We start from the raw sequence: 20474 nt of genomic DNA, 5'->3' as shown, positions 1-20474 counted from the left end.
AAGAGCTGCTACTCTGCATGTGGTTTCACACATTCAGTTTGAGTACACATCCGTGCACCTCTTGCAATCTTCCAGTCCATCTGGCCGAGGGCTTGTATTTGTTGGGTAGAGCTGTACTGTAAAGGGAAGATAGTTCTCTGAGAGGAAAAACCACCCCAGTACACTTCAATCAAAGAAAGTCTTCTTTTTGTTGTTGTTTGTTTTGGGGGGAGGGGGTTTGTGTTTTTATGTTTTGAAGTATACCCAGAAGTGCTTTTTTTCTTTTATTCTCAGTGTACTGTTATGTGATTATTACCTCAGCCGAGGCGAGGGTTATGTGATCGGCCCACGTTGGTTTGTTTGTCTGTCTCGGCTCAAAAGGTTACCAACGGCTCTCGATGAAATTTTCAATAAATGTTTGGAATGTTACCAGGAACAGTTGATTACATTTTGGTGTTGATCCAGAGGAGATCCTGGATTCTGGATCACTTTGAAATCTTTGTTAACATTGCAGTCAAATGGAGCTTCAACATTTGTTTCTCAATATCTCGGTTGATTATTGACCCGTGGTTATGGAATCTAATGTAGGGTGGCAATCTCTATACACATTAACTCCGATTAACTTTTACTATTCATGGTTTGTGTACAAAGATACCAAGAACAATTTAGAACCCTTTGATGATGATCCAGATCACCATGTCGACAGTGTAAATCTAATTATGAGGGCAATTAGCTGCTTGGTGGATGCCTGTCCTCTCTGAGTGGTTTTCAAGTTTATTATAAATGCAATCATTAGTAGCAGTAGTATATTATTAGTATTATTATTATCGGTGTACAGTTATAAAATATTATTATTCAGTGACAAATAAACTACGGTTGGCCAGTTTACTGGAGGCTCGTGGTTGTCAGTGTTGTTTGGTATTGTGCTGCCATCTACTGGATGACAGAGAACCTTCACAGACATCTAGTGGATGATGAACCATAATGTCGAGCGTTGAAACGGTCATTACAATCTGGCCATGAATTCAGTTGAATTATTGATAGAAATGATCCATTCCTGCATGCATTCTGACTGACGAGGCACTGTGTGAGTTGTCCCAGTGTTTTTGTTGGTATACCTTTAAGCGTGTCTATAACGTGTGACCCGCTGTTTGGACGAAACAGCTCACCGTGGAAAACATCATGATCAACACTGTGTTTCGCTCACAAGATCCATTTTTCTCGCTTTTCCTACTTAAAATGTTTGTAAAAGCTATAAAAATGAACGTTAAGCGGTCCTCAAACACTTGTTTTGTGACGTTACAGAGGCGATGGGACCTCAGCAGACCTCTTTAACATGCATGTGCTTCATCTTTGCTTCGAGCAGTCACCAAGTTCCTGCCTGGTTGTGTCACTGAGGGCATTGTGACCCCCCCCCCCCCCCTTTGCGCCTGTCTGGCTTATTATTACGGTCTGTCTGGCAGGGTGCCTGCCTGGTGGGTCTCTAAGTGAACTTGATACTGAAGTCAGCAGCCGGCTATGAAGTTCAGGGCATCAAGGGGGCCCTGTGAAGCTAGTCTGGAGCTCAGCCAGTCGCTTAACACTTGTCAACCGTTCTAATGAAACTGGCTTTCCCATTGGTGGCCTCTTTTTCATTAGCAGGGTCAGAGGTCGGCTCTGAAGGCTCGCTGGTTGTTGCGTCTGAGGGAGTCGGCAGTGGAGGATGAGGGCTGAGGAAGGAGTTAGGTAAGGGGGGTACAAGGGCAGGAGGGGGAAGGGGGAAAACATTGAGTGCCTGGCTGGCTCCTTATGTTTGGTTTCCTGCCGCTGCTGGTGCCTCATTTTCACCTGCCATTCTAACGGCACGCACCTGCGCACCATTCATGTTTTCATTCTTCGATTGACTTTATTTTGTCCTCACCAAGGTTTATACAAGACTCGTGAAAAATAGGAACTTTCATAGCAGGGTTTGTGATCATTTGAAATAAATGAAAGCATCAAACATGTTTAGTTTAGTTTAACTCAGGGGCTGTGCTTGCTTACGTTCACTTCCTCTGCAATGGCCCTTTAACACAGATGCGGCCCTCTGAGTGAGTGAAAGCGGGGGAACCAGCCATCATCCCTGGCTTCCTCCTCCTCCTCCTCTTCCCCTTCACCCTGGCCTCTCGCACATGAAAGGGGCCGCCACAAGGCCAAGTGACGGCCGGCGGGGTGTATGCTATGTGAGGGCCCCAGACCCAGACACAACACACCATACAGCTCTGCAGGCCACCACAGCTGGGCTGGAATGTGCCCTGCTTCAGACTTCAGTGTGTGTGTGTGTGTGTAACACAAGTTGAAGGAGGTGGACAGGGATGAAGGGGCGTCAACTACAGAACAACACATGTACTGCCTGCATGAGCCTTTTGATAAGCTGCGAGCATGCTGGGTATTTTGGTCTTCAATGCCCGGATCAGCTTTAAAACATCACAAAGCGAGGACATCTGCACTGTTTTCTAAATCATCTTTATTAATTCCGTCATCATGTATGAGAAATAGTTCAAGAAGAAAAAAAAAAAAATACAAAGTACATAAGTCCATATATATATATTCTGTTCTGTAAATTAAAACTTAGCTAAATAGATTCCACCAAATAAAAATGGAACCGAAGAGCTTATTTGATTCTGGTCCTTAAACTGAGGCTTGTGTTTTTTTGCATTGCTTGTAAGCCCAAGTGCTTTGGACTGACATTAAACAATGTCTATATTTAAAAAGAAAACACGATTACAAAAAAAATAAACATGCCAATAATATCAAATCAAACTTCTAGATGACTCACGTTAGTGTGTTCAGTATAACATTAGGAGCAGAGCTCTATAATTCAGTTACAAAGATTAAAAACTTTGTGCATGTTAAATGCTTTTGTTACTAATACTATTCTACCCACCTTTTCCATACAGTCCACCCAAGGTGGGTCCATCAAAACCAGCTAAGCTAGATCTAATAAAAATAAAATAAAGGTTTTGTGGATAGTTTTGAGACAGCAGTAAATCATGAATGAAAACAGCTGAGACCAATAAAAAAAATATGTGGATTTACTTTGCAGGTAACTTCCTGGTTTTGGTGGCAGTGGTTGAGACTTGTGAGGTCACCGTAGCTTAGAAGGACAATCAAACACTGTAAGTGCCTTCGGAAAGCCTCTACTGGGAGGCGGAAAAATCTTTAAGGAAATCACACGTTTTCTTGTCGACAATCTCTCGGAGCTTCCGGCTTTTACGAGTGCTGGAAGAGCCTACGAAGCTGTCGGGTTGCAGGACGGCCATCCCGTTGTGAACGTCCCCCATGATGATGAGCTGCCCATTGGCTGTGGTGATATTCGGGCAGGGGCAGTTCCAGTCCATGTTCAGAAGAGTCACTTCCAGCGGCTCTTTGCCAAAGAACCTCAGACCCATCTTCTCATCCTTCAAGATCTCCTCCACTGTCACCAAAGCGTGGCCGGACTCCTGCTCCTCCGTCAGCTCGGTGACTCTCCCCAGGATCACAAAGTCACTCCTGCAGAAGCTGGTGATCATCTTGCCTCGAGGTTTGCATATTTTGCAGTTGTGGTTCTTTGGAAAGGGGCACATCTCTTCACAAGCCTCCTTGGAGCCAAAGTTGTTCTCGTTGCCGCCGCAGCCTCCAAACACGAAGGACTGGCACTTTTTCAGGCTGTTTCTGTAAGCCCAGCGAGGCTCGTAGGCCTTGCAGGGGCCTTGGAGGCTCGGTAGGCTGCAGGGAGCCGCCAGCTCGGCTCCACATGATAGCATGCAGGCTCCGTAGGTGTTGAAATGGTTTTGATTTTTGTTGCACTGGCTGTAGGTGAAGGTGAAGCAGGTGTTCCTCTTGGGCTCGTAGTACCAGCTCATGCTCTCCTCTCCACAGTCGTCTATGTCCGGACCCTTGAGGCACTCTTCGGCTGGAAATGGCAGGTTGGTGCTGTTCTCCTGCGCGTTCTTACCCTTCGCTTCTCCTTTGATCACCACAAAGGGGAAGTGCAACGACACACTCCCGCCAACGTTTCTGGCTGTGCATGTATAGATGCCGGCGTCATGAAGCTGCGCGTTGTAAATGACCAGCTGGCCAATGTTGGTGACCACAACGTTCCCTCGGACGTGGTTGGGTCTCATAACGGCGTTCTCTTTGCCCTTCAGTTGTTTCTCCCAGGTGATTTCCGGGCGTGGCTTCCCAGATACCTCGCACAGGAAGCTCGCCGTCTCGCCCACAAAAACAGCCTGCTGGGTGGGGCCGCTGTGTATGGCGGGGAGCTGGATGTTAGCTGGGAGGGTGGTCTGGAGCGCAGTGGTGGGATGCAAGGTGGTCTCTACTGGGATTGGACTAGTGTTTGGCCAGGTCAAGTGGTACCTGTAGGTGGGTCAAATAAGAAATGATTTAATCACAGCAAGTGAATCGTTAGAGTGTACACAAAGTGACTCTTAATTTTGAGGACTAAAACAAGACGTTACCTCATAACGCCAATAACAAAAGTAGAGATCTAAAATACTTAACATGTTACCTGCAGGTGACCTCAGAGATAGAGATACCCTTGGAACAGGCCTCCGCATCCATGTAGCACTTGTTATAATAGGTCATGCCGTCAGACGCACACGTGAAGTGGGGTTCTCTCTCACAACGGTCGCGGCACTTACAAACAGGCTGGCCGTCCCAGATGTCACACTCGGACCCTTGCTGAGAGCACATGAACTTGTCGCAGGTGGCGCCCTTAGGCATTCCAATGGGGCCCTTGTTGCCCTTGATGTCTATATAGCGTGCTGCCACACAGCTCTTGTTGCCGCAGACGTTAGGGCAACACTTTTCAAATGATTCACAGTCCTGAAGTGGGAAAAGAAACAAAATGTTTTTGACACTATTTTACAGTTGAGGTGTGATTTGATGGAATGATTCTGTGAAATCCTTATTTGTGTGCCGATGAGTAGATAGATAGATAGATAGATAGATAGATAGATAGATAGATAGATAGATATAAAATGACTCACCTGATCAGATTCACACTCGCGCATGCATGTGCTCATAGCATCCACCCACAGGTTGGGGTTCAGGTCGTTGGGACACATACCTGCGTGAGAGTACACCACTTTAGCCACAGACATAGGCATTGCTCTCACTCGGCAGCTGTCCATGTAAAGAAGAATCGTGTAACAGTGTCCCAGAAGAAACCAGATCCATCGCGGGAAAAGCATCCACCACATGTCCAACGCGTAACAGAGCGGACACCCCCACCCCCCCCCCAAAAAAAAAAATCTAAAGAAGTTGAATGCAACTTATTTGTTCGAAAAATTATTTTCAAACAAGTTAGGAGAAGTTAATTTTTCTATCATAAGATCAGCTCGAGAGCGAAAAGAGCGCAGGATCGGGCTCGTTGCGGAGATCAGCTGCGCTGCAGTGCGCGAACCCGGTTCGGGTTTAATTACATGAATTACAGCGGCTTGTCCAGTCGGAGAGCAAATCCCGGCTGAGTTACAGTTACGATCAACTTAATTAAAGAAAGGAGAAAAAAGAAAAACCCGGTCTCCGACGGACTGTGGGAGCTTTTTCATCCAGAACGGGCGAGACACCTGTGCGTAATACACGATGGATTAACCCTTAACGCGCAAAAGTATGATGATGCCTTTCAGCATGTGATCCAAGCAATAACTTCAATCGTGTAGATATACATTTTAAATGAGTATTGCACAACCTACCGAATAGATCCCTGTGTACGTTACTTTGTGTTTATAGATAGACTTATTCCATTTTATAAATATTTGTCACGGCGAAATATTTCATATTAGGACATGTTTTTGGGCACATCTTTTCTAAAACATCATTATTGTCACACATTCGTCTAAAATACTGCGTCTTAAAAATACTGCGTCTTCTTGTACCGGATGGGCCGGCACCGTTTCGGTATGAATCTGTATCTGTCGCGTCCACCTAAACAAGACGCCATTGTCCAGAAGATGGCACCAAATGTCCGGCTTGACTTTTGCGTCGTCAACAAATAATGTGAGCGCTTTGAACGCGCTGCGCCGTTATGCCGTCTGAACTGAAGTTGAGTGTGTATTATACAGATTATATGTCATTCAGTGATCAAACAGGTCATCCTGGACGGCGATGACGTCACACATCAGGATGACCTGGGAATTAGAAAAATCCTTTTCCCCATTTGATTTCAAATTATAAAACTTTGTCAGAATTGTTAAAGTTTTGCTTTAACATTGAGTATGGAACAAGCAACGCTTTTTTAATTTAATCATAAAGACATGCAAAATCGAATTTCAAATTAAAACTTCTTAAAACTGTTAAGAAGATGAATTAATTATTATTATTATGGGCTGATGATACTAAAATACTTTAATTGTATTGCTTGAATACAGTACAGATTTACAATGGCACCCTAATACACACATGTTTCCACACACACTTGGCTTCAAATGAACAACACAGTCAGGCTGAGTGTTTTCAGTGTCTGCTCACACACTCAGGCAATCCGCCCCCTAACCTTCACCCCTCCAGCCTGCATTCCCAGCATAGCCGACGCTGGGGGGCATGTCCCAAATTGAATAAAGCCACACAGAGGACCCCGTGATCTATAGATCAGCACATACATTGTCTGCACACAGACCTTGACTTTGACCTCCGTGCACCCTCGACATCCTTCCCGACAATACAAAACAATGCAAGTATGTCTCTATCGATGTTCATTTTCTTGCAATATAAAAATCTGCAGTCACTAATATAAAAGTTACAGATGTTGGCGTTGCTTTTATTGTAATAAACTAGTAAAAATAACCTTTATTTGTTTAGCAGTTTTTCCGTGTACCACTATTTTTGAAAAATCTTGACAGTATCCGCAATCCAGATCCGATTCGGATGAAGTTCCTTGGGTCCCCAGCCTTCATGAAATTTTTGTGAAATTCCATAAACATCGGTCAATAATCAACCGAGATATTGAGGAACACATTTCAAAGCTCCGTATATTGCAACAGTGATGAAAATTTTTAAGTAGCCCAGAATCCAGGATTGCATCTGGATCATCACCGAAATGTAATCACCTCTCCCTGCTCCCCTTCCCAACATTTCCTGAAAAGCTAATTAATATCCGTCTGTAACTTTTTGAGTTGTCTTGCTAACAGACAAACAGACAGACAGAGGCAAATCTTAACCTCCTTGGCACATTTTGTTCCCGACAGAGCAAGATTAGCCGTTTCCCTCCTCATGCTAAGATAAACGTAATAACTAATGATTTGAGCCTTGTGCCGAAATTTGATATTGGCTTTAATTATAAAAATAAAAACTTCCGCAAAGAGTGAATAAGCACGTCTTCCCCAAATATTTATCTTCCCCTGCAATCATTCAGTGTGCTTAGTGGCACTTGTGTTGCAAAGCAGTAGCTATCTATGGATTTGTGCAATATTCCTCTTAGAGAGGGGCACAATTTGTACCAAGGGCCAATCGATCAAGGCATGTACTTGTGAGTAACGTCGCCATCGGCCTCCATGCTGGAACGCTATTAGGGGTTCTTGACTACGCAGGTCCACGGCTCGTCTTTGCCCACGGCCGAGGCCTGGGAAGCTGGTGGAACTGGTTCAAACACCGATGCTGTTTACACTAAGCTTATTATGAGTGTCTGCACTCCAGAACAAAGGAGAGAGACACGGCCAGCCACAAGCAGGGCCCTAAGCCGAGTCCTCAGCTCCAGTCTAGACGCACAGCATGACAGGCCAACGCGAGACATGCACGGCTTCCGGCGTGTCCAGTAAGACGCACACATCCTGTTTTACATTCCTTTCCATCGGATATGTCAATTGCACACAGCTAAAAAAACATTGCCCTTTCTGAACGCCGCTCTGCTCAGGTTATGCTGCGTTTGTGCTCCAGACTGTCCCAACATCTGCTCACCACATGAAACACCATTGTATTCATTTCAAAGAAGAGGAAAAGTATCTCACAGATACAAGAGTGTGTCAGAGCAAACGTAAGTTATGGGTTGTTTATGTTCTTTAAATCAGAGGGGGGGACATAACAGAATGTACAATATCGGGCTGTTGCGCAAAAACGGGTCAAAAGTGAATGAATGACAAAACCACAGCTGGCAAGACAACCGAGCCGTCAAAGGGGGGGGGGGGGCAGTTTTTAGTGTTGGAAACACACAATGTTTTATGTAGTGAGAAATGTTTTGAAAATTAATAGATAGATGTGGTGAAGGTTTAAAGGAAACTCAATCTGTGAAAGTGCATGTCTGAGCGGTGAGTAGCGTTCGGTTCTGTTTTTCATTGGTTATGTAAGACTTAGTTTAATTTCTGTTGAGCATAATGTAAAATAAACAGTAAAACATGAGTCAGCACATGATGAACATTTGATGTATCTATGCTTCTGCTCTTCCGTTTAGTTTATATTATACATTTCTTGTCTCTGCGTGTAATGTTTTTATTTACTTATTATATTTCTGTTTTGTTTGTTTTCATCCTTGAAATTGTTTTAGCTTTAACTTCCTCCAGTTTTTCCACAGCGAATTTACAAACGTGTGAATGAGTTAATTCAACACAACTTTTTTACCTGTAATGCGGATAAGGATTGTTGAGATTGGGAATGACAAGGAATTTTTTTTTGTCTTAGCTTGTCTGGTGTTTCTATTGTGTAAAGCACTTTTGTATTACTTTAATGAGCTTCACTAAATCAAAGAAAAGGCCATATTCTCTTCACGAAAGGTGGAGATTTTAATTTGACACTGAGATTATGCAAAGGTTGCACGTCTGCACCCCCTATTGGCTGTGAGCTGAAACTAAGATAATTAGAGCGCTACTTAATAACATACTATTAACAGACACCTTTAGAAACACACGGACAGTTTGACAGAAAAAATAAAGAGGAGCTCAAGTAATTCACCATGCTTTTATCAAAGAACAGATACAGGTCTCGAGAACAAAAAAACAAATCAAAACACTGCTTTAACAAGATTATTCCTATATTTCTACAAGTACACAGGACGTACTTGTATATAAAAATATCACTCTGAATGCATAGGTTAAGTTAAACTGTATTCTGCTTTTTCTAAAACAATGAGCGTCACAGACAGAACCTTCATCATCTCCTTTCCATATAAGGAACTGAAGATCCTATAAAAACCCAATTCAAACATGCAGCTCACACTCGAACCCAGGGCACAAAACGCCTCCATTCATCGTCCCATGTCCTCCATGGCGTTCCTGCCTTGAACAAGTGGCATAACTCAAGAGAACGCTGAACATAGCTTAAAACTGAATATAAGAACTCTTGATCGTCTTGCCGTCTGACTGAAAACATTTTGCAAACATTCTTTATCTTCTTCCATCATACTCTCGGCTTCAACTGTAGCATCGCCGCTCTTCTAATCCCTTTATTGAACTCTTTCTCGCAGACTTTGACACTAACACAACAGGCCTAGCTGGTTTAAAATAAAATAAAACATATCAGAACAAATACAGTAAGACCTCCAGGTGTACATGTGAACAGTAACCACTGGATAATAATATTGTGTAGTGTCCACCTACTGCAAAGCTTCATTTAAACCAGGCCCAGCATTGAGAATTAAAAGGACTCTAAATTGGTGAAAGCAGCATATTATTGTCTGACGCGTCACGGCCCGGCTAAATCCTTAATACACAGTATCAGAATGACATTTCCTGTCAGTTTCCATTCAAGTCAGATGCCGACGTTCTGATTAAGATACCCCAGCAGGAACCTTTTTAAAAATCAAAAAGTATATATGAGCACTAGACCGGCCAACCTGAAGCCACGTCTATTCCCGTTGCTTTTTCGAAGATATTTATTCAACGTACATGAAGTAAATAGCCGACGTTTTGAGGCGAGGCAATGATAATCACAGCAGAGATTACGCTGAAGGAACGAGGAAGCACTAACCAGGGTGTCAGGAACAAACCCTCGCAGCCTTTGCCCTCACTGTGTTTCTTCATTTTTACTCTGCAGCAAATGTTTCAACAGGATAGATTAGTTTTTGGTTTCTCTTCTAACAGTTAAACAGAAGGACGCCGAATGAAGGTGTAACTTCACCAACAACCAAAGTCAAACACAGCAACAGAACCTTCGCTGGCACCCGGAGCCTTGCGGCTATAAAGAGCGATTTATGGCTCCGGTTAGCACAGAAAACGCTAATTAAAAGAAACACTTCACAGTTGTTAATTTGTCTTTATGCTAACACGACACCTTAATGTAAATAAACGGCGATGCATCAAACAAAATAAAAAAAAAGTTTCAAGTTACTGCAAATGAACCTCTAATTAAATCAAACGCAAATAAAGCAAATGATTTTTCCGCGATGTATGACTGATATGGAAACCAGTACTTCTACTCCAACGTGCCCAACCCGTCGATGAAAGCGCACTGCATGTATGTCACAAAAATAAAGTACTCGTAGCCCAGCGATTGCTTCACCCTGTCGGATCACCGCCATCTTTAAGATTTAAGACGATAACGGATTCCCTCCATCCGAAACATTTAGAAATAAAACATGGATGAAAGTGTGTACACCAGCTAGAATCAGGAAACACTCTCGAGGTCGATTTGTTAGAAGTTCACACTGCCGTGTGCGAGTCCTTCCTGCCGTCCTCGGCTCTTTGTTCAGGTCTCCCTCTTCGTTCCATCGTCCGCAAAGGCAGGGATGCCGTGTCCATATAAGGCTATTAAAAGAAACCCAAGTAAATCCAGCCTGCACTGGAACCATGGGAAAAAAGTGCAGGTGGAGAAGGGAGGAGATAAAGAGAGGGGCCCGAACACTTCCGCACATAATCGGGGAGACCATGCATTTGCAATTGCTTAGAACAGGTTGGAAACACCGAAGCTGCGGGGGAGCCAGAGGACAGGAAGAAGGCGATAAGCTAGAGAGCTTGAAAAATCTAATTCCAGTTAGAAAACTGGCAAAACACCAAAGCCAGACGAAGCTGCAACAAGGCCCCGGGCGGGCAGCCGTTTGTAGGGAAGCTCAGGCTCTGTGGCGACTCTAGTAGGTGAGGCGGGAGGCCCTCATGTTGTAACAGGGTCTATCCGTTAGGCTCCCAGACCCAGAGAAAAGGGACAGACCCTCGGCCTTCTCCAACACAACCTCCAGCTCCTGGAAGTCCTGCAGCCGAGCAACATCCTTGTCCTGGGACAGGAGAGGAAGAAATTATATGTGAAACAATCTCACCAGGAAACATGTGAAGAAAGCTGCATGAGATTATTCAAAGGTGCAGCAGCAACGTGTTGTGGAGCTCCAGAGCCTGGATTAGACTCTAAACATCACGACTGGACACTGTGCAGCTCTTTCCATACCTTTCTCAGCATGGTGTTCGGCAGCTTGCGGATCTTCTCCACGTGCTCGGAGCTGATATCTAGCTCACGGCAGCAGACCCTTAGCAGGGAGCGATAGGTGAGCTCCTGGCGGTCCAGTTCTACCTCGATAAAGTCGTTCTCCCGCGCGTTGGGGTTCTGGATACGCACCTTCAACACCAGCTCTGGAAAGGACGCAAAGTAATACTTCTGTTTGAGCTTTTTCCAATGAGTTGATAAAAAAAAAAAATAATGTCCGAGTCTTTTGAAAGACGTCTCATGTATGATTGAGCACGTCTCGTGCACGAAGTCTGTAAAGCAATACAGCAACGGTCCAGGACATAGTCGAGCCCGTTTCACCTCCTTTTAACACATAAATAAAACGCTCGTTTTTCTAATAGCTGCTAGCATGCGGGCAAACAAGAATCATCCCGATCGACTTGAATGCGATGACTGATGTGGCGTGTGAATGTAACAAAACACACGCTCACACTCACCGTGCACGTTGACAGGGAAGGTGCTGGTGAAGAAGAAAGGCTGAAAGGCCGGCACAGCGCCGCCATTCTGGCTGCAGCTCAGCTGCTGTGGGATAGACGGCTGCCTGCTCATAGTCGGGTTGGCGCCGGCAACCGAGGCCGGGACCTGGCCCCCGCCGCCGCCGCCGCCGCCGGGGCTATTTGAGGGCAACGGAGGCGAGCACAGGGTGCCGTTGTGCGCCGCTGCATGTGGGTAGTCTGCATGGTTGACGAGGTGTGGCTCGACCGACACGTCCATGGGCACCCCACGGTTAACAGCAGTATGATTGAGTGATGAGGCCGAGCCGGGCGGCATACCGTTTTGTTCAGTCACAGGAAGGAACTCGCCGGCATGGGCTTGCCGCTGGGTCGGGGGGTTTGGGGGAGAAGGGGTGCAGTCAGAAAGAAGGCTCTGTGATTTTTGGGACTCGTGAGCCGGGGAAAGAGAGGCTGAATCGCTTGGGGTGTCCTCACTGTGCTCTCCAGAACCGTTCTGCGCACGGTGCTGGGTCATCATCAGGACATCCGACTTGTTAGAGTACATGAAGGGTGGGTTAGACAGGTAGTTGGGGATGATTGGCAACTCCGGCTCCTTGACTTCAGGCACTTCCTCCACTTCAACTGTAGCAACGATATTCATAAAAAAAGAGCACATTCTACTTTAATTTTTTTTAATTTTAAATTACAGACTGGGATTTTTTTCTTTATGAACCTCGTGCAGGTTAGAAACTGTCCGCTACATATCAATGCCACCTTGACTGCGGAGCAAACAGGGATCAGGAGGGTGAGAAAGGTTCAGTTTACCTCCTAAAAGTCGTTTGATCTCCGGCTTGGATGTGAGTTGTGAGGCCAGCTCATCTTTAGCCGTCAGGATTTCCTTGTCTGCGCCGCTGGCAAGCAAGTAGGACACTATGTGCTTATGGTTCCTCTTGCATGCCCAGTGCAGGCATGTCCTAGTGGGATAATGGAAGACGAGCCGCAGTTTAACAGACCCAAAATATCTATTATGCTGATAAATATCACATTTATTAGACACTCCATTTATTCCAGGTGTCCAAGATAACATCCATTATAGATACTGCCTCTAAAGCAGAAATCAAATAGTCTTGCTACACTTTTTTCTAGGCCGGACCAACGTTATATTTATTTAAGCTGCATACTTGTAGAACGTTATATCACAGGGAACATTCCTATGACGTAATTCAAATGGATCTCCTCTGTGGATATATTTGTCACGAGTTAATTCCCATGTCATTCACTTTACACTCCGAACCATCCCGCAATTATAGATAGCGCAGCCTTGCTCTGTGTAATTAGATAACAATGGCCGCTTCAAACGCAAACACGCACTGAGCAACACCGAACTTTTCAAGTGAATGAGAAAATGCCGGTTTGATGCGGTCGAAAGTAAACACTCACCATCCGTTTATTTCATTCTGTGAATTGACATTCACTCCACTTTCCACCAGCGTCCGCACTTCGTCGATATCCCCGAGGGCAGACGCCTCTCTGAGTTGCTCCTGCAGTTGCTTATCCAACGAAGTGGTGGACATTTTCGGATGGGCAACTAGCGCTGTGAGGTCATAGGATGAACGGAAGCCGTTCGGATTAAGCTGTCAATGCTAATCAACTAACGACAAATGCCACACAGACCAACTACACATAGAGCTGACAAACCAGCATTAGCTAACCGGAGAATCGAACCTTCCGCCTAGCTTTACGCGGCGCTAGCGATCATTGGTGCTAGCTTGTAGCAACAAACTATTTCGGCTCATGCAACTCCGTGTTGATGGTCAGAGTCTTTGGTTTATAATCTAAAACGTCCGCCTGTCACGTTCTAGCCCCGCTGCGAACACTCATTTAATCTCTCAGTGGTGTCAGAGCTCCGTCGGAACTGGCTTCCAGAAACATCACCGCCTCATCGGGGGGCATCTTAGCGTGTAACACGCAAACATTGGTTCCCACTTGAAAATGACGCCTTGCAGTGATAGCCACTTGTGTTAAGAATGCGTCTGTAAAAATGAAATTTATCGACACATATATGTTTATATGTTAATCCTAAATTTCTGGCGTTTAAAAACAATGACTTTTATTGAACCCATTTTAAAGACTTTTCTCGTCTCCACAATAGGAAACTTTTATAATACCTTGGAATCCCACGTTGAGAGCTGGAGCTAGATTCTGAATATTCTGCCCTAAAAATGGATTCCTGGTGTGACCCTAACCCTTCAGGTAACTTTCTCCATGTTTTACTTAATTTTCTAGTTAAAGTTGCACTTCCGGGTCAGAGGGCAAAGGCGCTGCAGCTACCGCTCCGTGGTTGTTTCTATGCGGGCGTTGTTGTAACTGGCTGCCATTTTGGATAGTACTTACCGCGTAGTGCATGGTTTGAATTTATTATTCAATAGATATTGTGTTGCTTTGACTGTAGGTTACATACTTTCAGGCAAAATGCTCTCGGCAGCCCAACTGCTCGATGAGCTGATGGGCCGAGATAGAAACTTGGCTCCTGATGAGAAACGATGCAATGTGCGATGGGACGACGAGAGCGTAAGTTAGCATTCTAGCTAATGCTATCCTAGCTAATTCAAAAAGCGAAAAGAAGGTTCGCAAAACAAAATGCTTGAGCTAGTAGCGTGGGGTGGTTGATTAGAAATAAAACGTTCAGATAAGTGCTAGATGATTATAACAGATTTTAATCAACAACGTTGAAATTGGTGCCCTGTATAAATGTGACTTGTGTAGTCACTCGTGTTAACGAGTTAGCAGTGGACATTGCTAATGCTAACGTGTTTTTATTAGATAACAGTAAGTAAGACGAGAAATCTCCCTGTATAATGATACGAGCCTAAACTCTGTCTGTCTGGCTGTCATGTGTTCTTATTAGCGTCATATGTTCCTCTTACTGTGTGGCTATAAGGTCACTTGATGTCTTGTTTCATGGCTTTAGCCCTCAATCGAATCTCACCACGAAGTTAAAGCAACGTCAGCGTTTTGGGATTAGGGACTTCGAACCTATTTCTGGAGAAATTAATCGTAATAATATCTGTTTTTTTTTTTCCATCAGGTATGTCGGTACTACCTGTGTGGCTTCTGCCCAGCTGAGCTATTCACGAACACCCGCTCAGATTTGGGTAGGCCATGTGATAGTAGATTTTTAGTTTCAATACAATAAGATGCTTTTTTTTTTAAATATATAATAATACAATTTCTCAATTTTTTTTTACAGGACCCTGTGAGAAAATCCATGATGAAAATCTAAGGACAACGTATGTTCTGATATTTGTTTTGTTTTCTTCAATCATTATTTGAAATATGTCGTCATATATTTACCACTAAAACTATATCCAGGTATGAGAAAAGCTCCCGGTTCATGAAGGAGGGCTATGAGCGCGACTTCTTGCGTTATCTGCAGTCCCTTTTGGCGGAGGTGGAACGGCGCATTCGTAGAGGACATGCTCGTCTTGCACTTTCCCAGGCCCAGCAGAATGCAGGGGTTTGTGCTTCTGTTCTGAGTCATAATGAACTTTAACCTTTGCTTGCCACTGCAGTGATATTCATGGTTCACATAGGGTTTACTTTTGCAGGGCCCTGGTCCATCGGGAAAGAATGATGAAAAAGGTCAGGTGCTGACAGAGAAGATCGAAGACCTGGTCATGCAGGTTTGGGACACTTTCATAACCTCAGTCATTTGATAGCTACTGGGACAAGAGGACATTTTTACTATCTAATGAGACACAACCGAACCATGTTCTCATTGATGCATCAGAAATGTGTTCTGTTTTTGTTGTTTAGACATTAACTGTGATTACTCGAGACTTTACTACTTTTGCTTAGATTGAGGAGCTGGGGTCAGAGGGTCGGGTGGAGGAGGCCCAGGGAATGATGAAGCTGGTGGAGCAGCTGAAAGAAGAAAGAGAGCTGCTTGGCTCCAATCCCTCAGTGAGTCACCTCGCTCCGACTTAACCTTCCTGCCCGTGCTGCTCTTGTAATATTGTCACTTAAGTTAACTGCTTTCTTTTCCTTCTAAATTTACCCAGACGATTGAGAGCTTTGCAGCACAGGAGAAACAAATGGAGGTTTGTGAAGTATGTGGCGCCTTCCTCATTGTGGGTGATGCACAATCTCGCGTTGATGACCACTTGATGGGCAAACAGCACATGGGCTACGCCAAGATCAAATCCACTGTCGAGGAGCTTAAGGTATTGAAATCGTCCGACTAAAACAAGAGATAAAACTTAGTTTTAGTACGAGTTATAGAATCCTCACTGCACCAGAAGGAAATCTTTTTTTTAAATATTTGTCCTCTATTAATATTCAGTCTGAAATATAAAGTTTTGAAATGAGAAACAAATCAAAATTGTTGCTACTTTTTTGACTGTAAAAATGTATTCTGTATTCTTTGAAATCTTAGGAGAAGTTACATCGCCGGCCAGAAGACCCCCCAGGCGAAACCCCAGCTGTCAAGAGGGAGAGAGAAGACCGAGAGCGTGAGAGGGAAGAGAGAGAAAAAAAGCGCAAAGAGGAGGAAGAAAAGGAGAAGGAGCGTGAAAAAGAACGTGAGAAGGAGAAAGAACGGGAGAGGGAGCGCGAGAGGGAGAGAGACAGAGACAGAGAACGGGACAGAGATAGGGACCGGGAGAGGGAGCGGGACAGGAGATCACGTCGCAGCCACTCCAACAGCCGCCATTCCAGTCGAGCATCAGACAGGAAACGGAGCAGATCCCGTGATCGCCGCCGGTCCAGGAGCAGAGACAAGGACAGAGACAGAGACAGGGAGCGCAAACGCAGCAGGTACGGCTGACTCCCATCAAGCCTCTGTACAGAGTAGAGGCACAGTCTGTATCCATTGTACCAGATAGATGGAGTCCTACCTCACTGAATGAAACTTTAGATTACAGGAAGACCATGTTTTCACTTCATGAAGATTGGCCTGTGGCTGACGTTCCGTTCCACTGTTGTTAAAATGTAGCCTTCATGCTGGAGTTATTGGCACAAGTGTGGAACTGTAGAACCTAACTTTTCATGTATTTGGCAAATCGTCTGATGTCGAATTGGAAAATTTGAACATGGTAATTCACCCTTAACTGGTGCTAAATTAATTTTCATCTTACCTACAGGATTGCAATGATTCAACATTAATATTTCAGCTGAAAACCCTTTTTCATGATGCATCCCTACCATGAAACACACAAAACTGAATGCGTACTGCTGTATGAGGGGAATTAATGATCAAGTTTCCTTTTTTAATGCAACTTTCACTGGTTTTCTGATTAAGTGTTTTCCCTCCATCTCTTTAAAGGAGCCGGGACAGGGATCGGGAGAGGGATCGGGAGAGGGACAGGGATCGGGACAGGGACAGGGACAGAGAGAGGGAGAGGAGGCGCAGCCGTGAGCGCTCCGACAGAAAGCGCCGTTCCCGCAGCCGTGATAGGAAGAGGTCGCGCAGCTCCGACCGGAAAGCCCACCATCATCGCAGCCACAGCAGGGACAAGGACAAGGAGAGGGAGAAGGACAGAGAGCGGTCATCAAAAGACAAAGGTCCAAAATGTGTTTTGCTTGAACCACATGCAAAGTCGCTCCCATTGAGTTTAGAGAACAGATGCAATAACATCATAAACCTTACTGTTCATAGTGGAGACGGGACGAGGATACATGTTTACCCTTTGGGTGGGGTGTGCGTTTCCAGATCGTAAGAACACAGAGGAGAGGAGCAGCTCTAAGAAAGACAAGCACTCTGACGACGATGCACCTTCCAGCAAGGTTTTGTCAGAAGCCGAGCCGATGGAGACGGAGGCGGCCGCCTCCTCCCCTCTGCTTAACGGCCAGCAAGAGCTCCTCCATTCTGAAGGTGACACTCAGTCCAATTAAAACTGATCTGATAGGACCTCAGATCAGGCTCAGGTAAGTGTGGCCTCCTCCTTTCTAACCCATGGCTCTCACCCTTCCCCCACCCCATCCCCTCGACCCACTCCCCCAACCCTGTTTACATTCAGTTTGATGCCTATGATTTTGTCTTCTGTACTGCATGCATATATCTTTATCCTGTTTTCGAACAGTGCATCATAAGTATGCACTGAAGCTGAAGGACTAGGCCCGATGAATGAGAAGAAAGTAGAAAACATTCACACAAAGCCAAGAGGGAAAAGCCAGTGTAGCCCTGAGCAAACGTGCCCGGAGGTACTCTTGTTTTGTATCGGCTTAGAACGTAGCATAACATAGTCGTCTTTGTGGACACGATGGCAGAAAGATATTAACCAGTCCAATCAATTTTCCTGCCTGTATTTTACTTGTTTTTTTATATTTTTTTATTTGTAATTATCTTTTAGTTTTTACTTTTGAAGTAGGAAAGTGCCATTTTGAAGGAGAGCGATTCAGCCACATTAATCGCAGGGATTTCTCCTGCTCGCATGTAAACACACAGATATCCGGCCAGCTGTCATCAAAGGTGTGTGTGTGGGGGGAAAAAAAGCAAACATGTCATTTATTTTCAACATGCCATGGATTTGTTGTCCAGCTGACTGTGCCTGATGATGCCATGCAGTGTGTGTTTGGGGGGTGTTAAAGCACCAGGGGCCTTACGTTAACGAACTAACTGGAGGGTAGGGTTTATGGAATGAATTGCAGCTGACTTCCCATACCTCACACAGCGTTGGTGTTTGTGAGCGAGACCACATGAGAACAGAGCAAATTAAAAATCTTGGATACTCTGACTGTCAAACTGTGCAGGTACTCACCCCAGGTACTCCTTTCTCTACCCACATCCATATTCTGAATGCTGTTGCCAGAAAAAACAATTATATATTTCTCCGGAACATTAATTTAAAAGAAACACTAGATTTTTTTTGGGGGTTTGTTTGTTTTTGTTTTATTGCTATTAACTTTGTTTAATATGTTGGTGGGGGGTGTCATTCTATTAAAGATCAGAAGCATATTTTAAATGCCGAGATGCACGACACAGCTTGCTTGATATACCTCTACCAACACTTTATTACAAAATGAGTCCTTTGGTGTTTGTTTCTGTCCCTCATTGGTTATTGAATCTGTAAAAAAAAAATCTCAGACACTCTTTGGTGTTGGTATCAGGAATATCAAACAGGGTTGCAAGTGTTTTTAAAAGATCACAATCTATTTATTGTACAAAGTCGAATAAAAAGAATTTAAGCTCTTGCGTGCAAAATTCTGTACAAGAGTTTAAAAGTAAATCGAAACATGTGATCGATCAGTATGTTCTGGTGAACTCCTCTGTTTGACATTTTGACTAGCATTTGTGCTTTATTGAAAATCTCTTGTGATTTTCCCTTGGCTAAGTTAAGGGATATATTTGACCAGTATTGCTGCTACAAGCACTTGTTGTGGAGCCTTTGCTAAAGTTGTATTTTGTGGACATTTTCACTCGGCAGGGGAAGCTGGGGATATCTGGTGTAGGAAGACGTGGAAGAGCGCCACAGCTCCCATCCTGAACCTGATCCTGAAACCTCGCTGCTTAAAAACAAGGTGAACCACAGATCTGTAGTGGCTTATTTAAAAACATGAACATACATGTGTAAATGAGAACTAATTCATGAATCTTCATGTTCCATTACATGTTTCTATTTTGGCGAGATGAGGGTAGTTGTGGTTCATCTGATGTACTTCTTGGTCTAGAGTTCGGCCGGGCATCACATTTATATACCAAACTTAGAAAACGTCATTATGGGTTTTTGTGTTCTTACTTTGAAAATCTTAACACATCCTCCTTGTTTCCTGGCATTTAGTGAAAATGAAATATAAACCGTGCTTGTGGTTTGTTTTGGTTTGTCAGGTCCACTTCGCTTCCTGACTTTTTTTTTTATTATTTTTTAGCCAGTTGAACGTATATTATGTACATTGCTTGTCCCGTGACGGGGCATGTCTCCTCTCCTCCACTTAGATTTCACATTGTAAGAAAAAAAAGTAATAAATCTTGAACAAGTACGTTTTGAAGACTGAAGATTTGTTTAATTTTACCCTGATTTTAGTCTCAATGTTGTCTTGATGAATAAAAAAATTGTCTTGAACTTGAATGCTTGATTTATTTCCCAAACCACACTTATCCATGCATGGGTGACTTGTTGCAGGTTGTCTAATTTCTAGTTATCGGATTATTATTTTGAATTGATTGCATACAAACACAGAAATTATATAAAAAAAATACTGCTGCTGTTAGATTTGTATTAAATTGTTGACCTCAACAAGGGCTTAGCACACTGCTGCATGACTGGAAAAGAAATCCGTGCTGGCGAGGATCTAGTTCCAACCACACACGGCTTTTGTTTAAGATTAACAAAAGAGTTTACCACAATCAAGTCCATCGAAAACCTGGGGCCTTTCCAAACGAGCTGGTTTGGCCAGTTTGAGATTTAATGAGAGCATTCCTGTGATAACCAGAAGGGAAAACATGAGTCACTAATCTTACATTTGTGTGACGGTAACTTTCTAACAGCAACCAGACGTGCTCCTAGATAAATAGCTTATTGTCATGTCCATTATAAGGAAAATTCTCTCCGGGCAACCAGGTTGCTGCCAAACTGACGGCATCCCACCTGGATGTGCAGTAAAGGCACATTTTAATTTATCTCAAATGGCGAGAGCTTCTTGCTCAAGTGACTGCTGAGCGTGCTTATCTTGCTGAAAGTCGAAGGTCACCGCTTTATTATG

At 44.1% G+C, this 20474-nt stretch overlaps 3 protein-coding genes across 3 annotated transcripts; 1 reads left to right on the top strand and 2 right to left on the bottom strand.

Moving 5' to 3' along the window:
* Positions 1-3137: 3137 nt before the first annotated feature.
* On the bottom strand, positions 3138-5183 carry wfikkn2a (info WAP, follistatin/kazal, immunoglobulin, kunitz and netrin domain containing 2a). The gene is made up of 3 exons (XM_068750184.1): positions 4971-5183; positions 4490-4806; positions 3138-4338 (listed from the first exon to the last, which is right to left on the bottom strand). The coding sequence occupies exons 1-3, from the start codon at positions 5181-5183 to the stop codon at positions 3138-3140; spliced, it is 1731 nt and encodes a 576-aa protein (XP_068606285.1).
* Positions 5184-10972: 5789 nt separating this feature from the next.
* On the bottom strand, positions 10973-13348 carry ankrd40 (ankyrin repeat domain 40). The gene is made up of 5 exons (XM_068750333.1): positions 13215-13348; positions 12600-12748; positions 11778-12416; positions 11284-11465; positions 10973-11116 (listed from the first exon to the last, which is right to left on the bottom strand). The coding sequence occupies exons 1-5, from the start codon at positions 13346-13348 to the stop codon at positions 10973-10975; spliced, it is 1248 nt and encodes a 415-aa protein (XP_068606434.1).
* An 825-nt stretch (positions 13349-14173) lies between these two features.
* luc7l3 (LUC7-like 3 pre-mRNA splicing factor) lies at positions 14174-19840 on the top strand. Its single transcript, XM_068749805.1, has 11 exons — positions 14174-14345; positions 14863-14929; positions 15025-15064; positions 15147-15291; positions 15383-15457; positions 15633-15737; positions 15836-15997; positions 16210-16589; positions 17098-17336; positions 17485-17699; positions 19199-19840. The coding sequence occupies exons 1-10, from the start codon at positions 14247-14249 to the stop codon at positions 17664-17666; spliced, it is 1494 nt and encodes a 497-aa protein (XP_068605906.1). The 5' UTR covers positions 14174-14246; the 3' UTR covers positions 17667-17699; positions 19199-19840.
* The last annotated feature ends 634 nt before the right edge of the window (positions 19841-20474 follow it).

The sequence above is a fragment of the Brachionichthys hirsutus genome, chromosome 16 (genome assembly GCF_040956055.1).
Source record: "Brachionichthys hirsutus isolate HB-005 chromosome 16, CSIRO-AGI_Bhir_v1, whole genome shotgun sequence".
Lineage (NCBI taxonomy): Eukaryota > Metazoa > Chordata > Actinopteri > Lophiiformes > Brachionichthyidae > Brachionichthys > Brachionichthys hirsutus.
Note: the sequence above shows the minus strand (reverse complement) of the source record. Positions and strands in the feature narration are given on the sequence as shown.